General features: G+C 54.6%; 3 protein-coding genes across 3 annotated transcripts; 1 reads left to right on the top strand and 2 right to left on the bottom strand.

The window, feature by feature from the left end:
* Position 1: 1 nt before the first annotated feature.
* Positions 2 to 820, bottom strand: SDRG_13124 (hypothetical protein; the record flags this gene model as incomplete). Its single annotated transcript, XM_008619207.1, has 6 exons — positions 2 to 89; positions 136 to 198; positions 248 to 313; positions 356 to 427; positions 473 to 538; positions 585 to 820. The coding sequence occupies 6 exons, from the start codon at positions 818 to 820 to the stop codon at positions 2 to 4; spliced, it is 591 nt and encodes a 196-aa protein (XP_008617429.1).
* Positions 821 to 2148: 1328 nt separating this feature from the next.
* Positions 2149 to 4459, top strand: SDRG_13123 (TKL protein kinase; the record flags this gene model as incomplete). The annotated part of the gene is made up of 9 exons (XM_008619206.1): positions 2149 to 2177; positions 2224 to 2295; positions 2345 to 2518; positions 2569 to 2628; positions 2671 to 2733; positions 2775 to 2843; positions 2888 to 3162; positions 3211 to 3682; positions 3743 to 4459. The coding sequence occupies 9 exons, from the start codon at positions 2149 to 2151 to the stop codon at positions 4395 to 4397; spliced, it is 1869 nt and encodes a 622-aa protein (XP_008617428.1). The 3' UTR covers positions 4398 to 4459.
* Positions 4460 to 4885: 426 nt separating this feature from the next.
* On the bottom strand, positions 4886 to 6395 carry SDRG_13122 (TKL protein kinase; the record flags this gene model as incomplete). The annotated part of the gene is made up of 2 exons (XM_008619205.1): positions 4886 to 5540; positions 5602 to 6395. The coding sequence occupies 2 exons, from the start codon at positions 6393 to 6395 to the stop codon at positions 4886 to 4888; spliced, it is 1449 nt and encodes a 482-aa protein (XP_008617427.1).
* Between the last annotated feature and the right edge of the window lie 2523 nt (positions 6396 to 8918).

Below are 8918 nucleotides of genomic sequence, written 5' to 3'. Positions count from 1 at the left end.
GTCACAAGCCTCGTCGCGTCCAGTCGTACATGAAGGTCAGGTTGGGCGGCAGGTAGTTGAGGTCCGTGAGCTGGTTGGCTTGAAATGCCCTAACGATAGTTGCTGCCTCTGGTGTCCAGCAAGCGGGTTGTGTACAATCTCTCGACTGTCGTCGGCAAGCCTTGGGGGATGTTGACGAGGTCGGTGTTTTTGAAAGTGCTAGTACAAGTATAGTTAGTCGAGCAGTTTGAATGCGGATGGAACCGACATGAATCGAAGCGATGGCGGCCAGTTGATGTTGTTGGTGATCTTGGGGTTCGACAAGAAGAACGTGCTACGGTCTAGTTAGTACGTTTGTCGATTAGACGCCACGTACAGGCCCTGGAGTGAGCTCCACTGCGCCGCTGCGATCGCACCGAGGTCGATTTTGGTAATGTTGGTGAGCGTCCTAAACTGCAATGTGAGGCCTTTGGATATGCTCTTGATAGCTTACAAGTTGGCCAGCGTCGGTGGCAGCTTCATCTTGGCGAGCGTGAGGCTCGACGAGTTGGCCACCGTGCTAGTTCACACGTGAATCCTACAACGTCCTGCATGCTCGTACGTACAGGCTGGGTTGGGTGTAGCCGCTGAGGTCGCCAATCGCGTTGCACCGCACGTAGCTGTTCCAGTCGGACTCGAACGAGTCGAAGACCTTGCAGTTGGGTCGGACGCCGCAGACTGGCACCGTCGTGCACGAGGCATCGGCGACCAAGATGGACGCGTTCTCGGACAAGGCCAAGTCGGCGTACGCGCAGCCAGCGAGCGCGCGCTCGACGGCCGCAAGGAGAAGCAGCAAGCGCATGGGCAATTTCAAAATGCAGCGTTGCGACCAAAACAGACTCACAACCCGGTGCAATCGTGTGATTGATGGTGATGGGTATTCCGACCCGCAAGCCATGGTACGGTGTTTCGACTATTCTTTGTACGTTTAGGATATTTCACGATTCGTGTTTGACAGCCGAATGTGCACACATTGTACAATGTAGTCCTAAAGTGCTCTCGACTGATGCCAACCCGTCACAGAATTTGCAGTGATCTCGGAGGATGAATTGGTATGCAAACTACAAGATGGCACGACCGTAACAAAGAAAGTCTTGGATGCGGGTTCAGTCGCGGTGGCCAGAGAACGCCGGCTGCCATCTCCTCATCGTGCATTGCGCGACTCCGATCCCAAGCGCAGAAATGCGCAATGAGCTGACGACACGCCGAGCGTCACCCCAGACGACACGGTGTTCGGTGTCGCCAACCAGTTGCAATTGCGCAACGAGAAGCGTATTCCGTGCTGCAAACCGCTCCCACGATGAATTGTGTAGTCGTGTGTTCAGTAGAGTAGCCAGAACTTGAACCTGGGATCACATTGCATTTTCGATGCCGGACCTGCCAAACGCACCTCGCGATGCCACGTCACTCAACTGGTTATACGGACATTGCCCACGAGCGGTGCTGGCAGGAAGGAATTGCTAATTCCGCTTTCTGTCGGCCGCCGACACGGCGCCGCTGCAGTGCCGAGCCCTGAAACATTGAGACATGATCGGAAAGCCGCGTGCAGGATACTGCTTGACGCTGAGGCTCCACAGAGCTGGTCGAGCCGCGGTGGGTTTCCTGTAACCACTAGTGGCCAGCAACAACGAAGACGCAATACACGGACTGGCTCATCCCAGACAATGTGTCGGTTGGAGCACTTGGTCGCTCGGTGCGCGGGACCAGTGTATCTGGGCTCCTTGGCGGCCATAGCAGATCCCACTGTTTTGCGTCGGGTTGTAAAAAGGTGATCGAAGACGTCCTTTCATTCCTCAAATGTGCGCCTGGTTCCCACTTGTACTTGGGCTTCTCGCCACGAAGCGAGCGCTGGGCGCCTGCCCGTACGCCGACCTCCGCTCGGACAGGTCCATCCTGGTAGCGGATGCTTTGTGCATCGAGACAAATGTGTGCAGCGTCAATTCCACCTGCACCGTCCTCGCCTCGTTCTCCTCCGACGCGAACAGCTACGTACGCTTCGGTGCCCTTGGCGACCTTGCCCGATACACGCCACCGAGCCTGTACTGCATTGTTGCTGACGCTCTCTCGCCGCTCATTTTGGTTTGAATTAGCTTGATCGCCAACTCGTCGACACCTCTTACGCTGCGCAAGATGCAGCTGCCCGCGACGCTCCTCTCTCTGTACGTCTTGTCGCGCGTTGACGGTAAAATCACACTCTTCGCATAGGACGTTTGACAACGTCGCAGCCATTGATATCGACGTTGTCCAAACCAAGCAGTGGCGCTCGCTCCTGCAACTGTACGAGTTGTGGTGGCACATGAGTCCTAAATGTCGATCTATGGTGTAGCGAGTTCTTGACGTCAAGCCCCACGATCACCAACAACATTCAATGGCCACCATCGCTGCAAAACATGTACCGTATTGTCATCTCTGGCGTCCCGTGCAAACGCGAGCCTAGTACATTTTACGATGTCGGCTTGAACGACATCCCAAAGAACCTGCCAGCGTCCGTCTCGTTCTTGTACGGTAATCAAGGACGTCATGCATCTCTCACCTTCTCGCACCGACTAGGTCGATGGCGGGAAGCAAGCTCGTCGACTTCAACCACCTTCCGCCCAATTTGACTCGCTTGTACGTCGACACTGCCGTGTGATTGCACTCAGTTTAACGTAGGAACCTCGACTCGAACCAGCTGCCATCTATCACCGACCGCGACTGGCGAGCGTTTACCTTTTTGTAGTTATTTCAACCAATGCAGCAGGCTAATGATATGATAGGCGTCTCTCGGGCAACAAGCAACTAACGTCACTTGCGCGCGTCCAGCTCTCGACCAAAATCGAGTATTTGTACGTCTAGCGCCCGAGGTTGTGGAGAACATTGTCGTATCTAGCGACATTGCCAATTGCCCGCTCTTGACCAACATGACGATCGATGCGAGCACGTTTGCGGCGCTTGACGTGCTCCCGTATGCCGGTGACGCCGACAGCGATCTCCTCTACCGAGGCTTTGTCGTGAATCATGACGTCTTGACTAATGCCGCCAACTGCTCGGCCTTGAACGGCACGATCCAGCGCCTCTGGAAGTCGACGACCAAGTACATGGTCAACGTCTGCGTGCTGTCGGGCGCCCCAACGACAACGAGCCCTCCCGTTGCCACGTCATCAAGTGGGACCTTGCAAGGATATCAACGCGTACTAAGTTCTGAGAGTCTAGGCACAGGCCTTGTCATCGGTGTCGTCGTCGGCGTCCTCATTCTTCTCGGCGCCATGGCGGCGTTTGTCGTCGTCAAGCGTCGCAGAATCTCGCCCCCGCCCCTCGCTCCCATCTACAAGCACTCTGAGAGCGACGGCACCCAGAGCGTCGATGCGACCACGGACGGTCGCAGTGTCAGCCTCAAGACCATTGGCACCAACGGCACGGGTGAGCCCACGAGTAGTACCACCGGCACACGCCGACCCATCATCAACCCCGACGTCGACGTCATCTTGGATGTCAAGCCGCTCCTCCACCACCGACTAGAGCTCTCGGAACTCATTGTCACGTCCAACAAACCGCTGGCGTCTGGTGCGTTTGGCGAAGTCTGGCTCGGCACGTACGGCGGCAAGCAAGTCGCGGTCAAGCGCATGAAGAACCAAGACGCACGCATGGCCCAGAAGTTCATCGAAGAAATCGTCCTCATGTCCCAGTACGTTCACATATCTACTGATGACGAATTGAAGGACTAACGACAATCTGTACATGTTAGGATGAGCAGCGACTACATTGTCAAGTTTGTCGGTGCCAGCTGGACCCGCCCGATCGAGATCGAGTGCGTCGTCGAGTTCATGGACCTCGGCGACTTGAGGTCGTACCTCGTGAGCCAGTCGCCAGCGCAGTTCAGCTGGGACCAAAAGCTCAACTGCATCACCAGCATCGTCCGCGCCTTGGTCTACCTGCATACGTACAATCCGCCGATCATCCACCGCGATCTCAAGTCTCGCAACGTCCTCCTCGACTCGGTCAAGGGCACCAAGCTCACCGACTTTGGCGAGTCGCGCGTCGCCGAAGAAGACGATCTCATGACCAACGGCATTGGCACGTACCTGTGGATGGCGCCGGAAGTGATCTCGGGGACCCACTATGGCGCGCCGGCCGACATTTACTCGTTTGGTATCATCTTGTCCGAGTTTGCGACGCACCGAGTCCCTTATGCGGACCTGGGCCACCCGACGACGGGCAAAGCCTTACCCCAGCATTATGTGCTTCAAGAAGTGCGCGAAGGTCGTCTCCAGCCGACGCTGGACGGGCCGAGCGTGCCGTCGTGGGTGTCGGACATGGCCAAGAAGTGCCTCCAGCTTGTTGAGAAAGCCCGTCCGACATCTCTCGAGCTCGCGTCGATGCTCGACAAGTGCCGCGTCTAAGCACTAAACGTGTATTTTCCAAAATTATCAATTTGTCAATCGAACGACATGTTGCACCATGCTTGTGTGCTGAAGCTCTACACTGAAAAGTTTGAGATTTGCCAAAGTTAATTCTTTGTCGGGAAACCGCGCAGACAATTAGGACACACCATTTTGGCACCATACCCACAATTTCGAGCGACCTCGGTTCGAGGAAGAGGGGTAGGGATGGATCAGCATGGCGATCGGCTTGCAAATTAAAGTCGATTTCAGAGATTGCGAGCTTTCGATGGGATGACATAGCTGTCGTGTCGTCCGTAGCACTCTCCTCCACGCAACAACATATACCTAGCTCTTGTGCCACTCGTATAATCCGACGCCAAGGGACATTCATATCTCGTGGATACTGCATCGTTGTATCCTCCGCTGTCTCGACTGACATGAGTCCGTAATGCTTGCATCACAACGATATGCATTATGTAGTGTACGTAGTACGTTGCGGCTACCGCTTAGACATGACACTTGCTGAGCATCGACGCGAGCATGAGCGACGTCGGACGATCCTCTTCGTGCAGCTGAAGACACTCTTTCGCAATATCCTGGACCCACGACGGTACGTTCGGCCCGTCCAGCGTCGGCTGGAGACGACCTTCGCGCACTTCTTGAAGCACATAATGCTGGGGTAAGGCTTTGCCCGTCGTCGGGTGGCGCTTGTCGGCGTACGGTACTTGGTGCGTGCAAAATTCCGAGAGAATGATGCCGAACGAGAAGATGTCGGCCGGCGCGCCATAGTTGGTCGCAGAGATCACCTCAGGTGCCATCCACTGGTATGTGCCAATGCCGTTGGTCATGAGATCGTCTTCTTCGGCGACGCGCGACTCGCCAAAGTCGGTGAGCTTGGTGCCCTTGACCGAGTCCAACAGGACGTTCCGAGACTTCATGTCGCGGTGGATGATCGGCGGATTGTACGTGTGCAGGTAGACCAAGGCGCGGACGATGCTGATGATGCAGTTGAGCTTTTGGTCCCAGCTGAACTGCGCTGGCGACTGGTTCACGAGGTACGTGCTCAGGTCGCCGAGGTCCATGAACTCGACGACGCACTCGATCTCGATCGGGCGGGTCCAGCTGGCACCGACAAACTTGACAATGTAGTCGCTGTTCATTCTACCATGTACGGAGTGGAATGAGACTTATATTCTTGAGGTAAGAGAAAATGTAGTCGTACTGGGACATGAGGACGATTTCCTCAATAAACTTTTGGGCCATCCGCGCCCCGTGGTTCTTCATGCGCTTGATTGCGACTTGCTTGCCGCCGTACGTGCCGAGCCAGACTTCGCCAAACGCACCGGACGCCAGCGGTGTGTCCGTCGTCACTTGCAACTCTGAGAGCTCCAATCGGTGGTGAAGAAGCGGCTTGACGTCCAAGACGACGTCCAGATCCGTGTTGACGAGCGACCGGCGCGTGCCTGTGGTACCGGCCGTGCGTCCGCCCGTGCCGTTGGTCTTGGTGCCATTCGTGCCGACGGTGCGGCCTGCTGTGATCATACCGGTACTGAAGCCGTCGGGGTTCGAAGGCTCGTAGCGGTGATAGTCTGAGGAGTGTTGTTGCTTGGTCTTGCGGCGCTTGATGATGACGCAGGCGATGATGGCGCCGATGAGGACGACACTGCCGACGGCTACTCCGATGATCAAGCCCAAGTCTACGACAGTCGTCAGAGAATACGTAGTCAGCAAGGTCCTACTCGACGACGACGGGCTTGGGCTTGTAGAGGCGGAAGACAAGACGCAGACGTTGACCGTGTACTTGGACGTGGTCTGCCAGAGGCGCTTGATCTCGCCGCCAATGGCCGCACAGGCGGTGGCGCTCGTCAAGATAGCTTGGTTGACGGCGTACCCCTCGTAGACATTTGTTTCGTCAGCATCCGGCGCGGGTCGAAGCGCGTCAAGCGTCGCAAACGTGGCAGCATCGGTCGTAATGTTGTTTAATTTGGAGCAATTGGCAATATCGCTACAGACCATCAGTATCGAGATACGGTGACTCGATGATTCGCGTACAAATATTCGAGCTTGGTCGACAACTGGACATGCGCAATCGATTGCAGGTCCGAGTTGTTTGTGAGACGCCTACGAAAGGATATTTTAAGTATAGGGATCGGTCAACGTGTACTAGGCACAACAGGAAGGTGAGCGCCCGCCAGTCCTTGTATGTGATCGAGACAAAGTTGTTGAGGGCGACGTTGCTACGAAGCCGTGAGTTCAGTGGAGGCCTTGGTACTCGTAATGTACAGGAGCGTCACGCTGATCGGAAGCTCTTGGAGGTCGGTGAGGTTGCTCCCCTGCATGAGCCTATCCACGGAATTTGGCTCCAAGGCCATCCTACGTCGGGACGCACAGTGTTTTGAGAGTTAACGGCAGGTTCTTGGGAATTTTGTAGGCATTGGCGAACGCCAATATCCTGTGATCGACAAGGGTCCGATTCGATCAAGGCCGGTAGGTGTACGTACAGAGTGTTGAGCGACCGCGGCCAGTTGACAAAATTGCCGAGCACGGGCGACGCGTGGTGAAATACGCTGCATAATCATTTTCGAAGGCAAAAACCCACAATGGAACGTACAGCTCCTGGACCGAGCTCCACTGCGACTCTTGGATTTCGTTGACGTCACCAAGTGTCTGCACACGGTAGAAAGACCTACATGCCGTTAAGTACGTCCAAAGCGATATGGTGTGTACGTACAAGCTCGTCAGCGTTGGAGGCAGCTTCATCAAACTGAGCTTGACGGCCCGCGAGTCAGTGATCGTTCTACATCACGCGTGAGCCATGGAAACGACGAGAATCGTGTCGTACAGATTGAAATTGACGTAGCGACTCATGTTGCCAATGGCGTCGACCGAAGCAAAATCATAGATGCTCGATGGATACCCCGTATCGACCATGCACGAGGAATCGACTTTGCAGGTCCGGAACTTGGTTGTGTCGCAAAATGCGTCCGCGGCCAAAATGATCGCATCGCTGAAGTCGCTGGTCGGCTGGACGCCTGCGTACGGGCAGGCACCCAGTGCGATGCCAGCCAAAAGTAGCAGCAGAAGAAGTGCGTCGATGCGAGGCATTTCCGAATTGACTTGCGATTGGCGTCCGACCGACAGGTGACAATCCTGTGCGAAATCCAGCTGATTCACTTTTTCGAAACCGCTTGATATCGCACACGATTGTCAATCGTCCGTCCGTGAGGTCAGTTGGGCTACTTGAGACTCGTTGGCTCATTGTAAATGGCTTTGGAGTACCCGTGGAATCCACAGCTATATGTTACGCGGAATCGACTGGTGTAGCTGCTGTCGACTGAGATGCTGTACTTCTTGTGAAAATTACAATTGGCGGCGTCCAAAAGCCGTCGAGGTAGGAGAATTCGCCGACTGTGCGGCCTATCAAAGCCCTCTTGCCTGCCTCCGACGTTCCAAAGCTCTTGCCTTATTCGATCTTTCGATCACCCAATGAGACCCCTTTGACCCAGTATCCCCTTCTGAGCATGGCACCCACTGGGCTAGCTCGCTGGGCTGGGTGCGTTTAGAATTGGCATGCGCAGGATGGTGGCATCTGCCTAAAATAATAAAATAATATGGAGTTGGGCGCTTGACGGTCTTCTCAACTTTCTGAAGGCCTATCGCTACCGGGGCGACAGGAGCAGCCGTCGCCACTTCTGCCAAGCGAGAGCGAAGTAGTTTCCTTTCTATTGGGCGAAAGCAAAGCTTCGTTCTCGCCACCCGAAACATAGTAGCCGACAACCACGCACGAGCTGAATCCGCAGACAGCGCAAGTACCGCAAGCGGTAAAAGACCGAGCGCGTGTATTTCTAGCAACAAGTACGCGGTGTTCGGTGGTACGCAGACATCAAGGGCACTACAATGTGTTTGAGCTAATTCGCAATTTCGACCAATCTCGGTTTGAAGACAAGGGTTAGGTATCGCACTTGAAAGGGAATAATGTGTGTGATACTTCGCCATGAAGGTGCGATAGCTATCGCTAGAAGACTTGCTAGAAGAAGAGCTGATTGGACAATGACTCGATTGACCTGAGCTCAACCTAGCTGCTAGACACGCGCACTAGCGACTAACACAGACAAGGACCTATAAACTCTAATCGTCATTCAAGGTCCCACTAGGTATGCAACGAACAAACCGACAAATTGCGGTGAGGGTTCACGACCACTAAATCGGAAGGGCGTTATTTGTCGTGTCATAAATGTTCAGCGAGCTGCACGTTGCTAGCTATCCCTATGCTACTTGTAGAATACGACCACAATATGTCGTAAATGTCAAAAACTACATCAGTACCGACTTACTTGGTACTATGCCGTGTTGACGCACTAGAATCCGTTGAAATGCAGTTTTTTGCTCTTTAATCACAAACATATCTAATATACAAAACGTTGGGGCCACTGCTTAGACATGGCACTTGCTGAGCATCGACGCGAGCATGAGCGACGTCGGACGATCCTCTTCGTGCAGCTGAAGACACTCTTTCGCAATATCCTGGACCCACGACGG

Source organism: Saprolegnia diclina (assembly GCF_000281045.1).
Source record: "Saprolegnia diclina VS20 unplaced genomic scaffold supercont1.55, whole genome shotgun sequence".
NCBI lineage: Eukaryota > Oomycota > Saprolegniomycetes > Saprolegniales > Saprolegniaceae > Saprolegnia > Saprolegnia diclina.
Note: the sequence above shows the minus strand (reverse complement) of the source record. Positions and strands in the feature narration are given on the sequence as shown.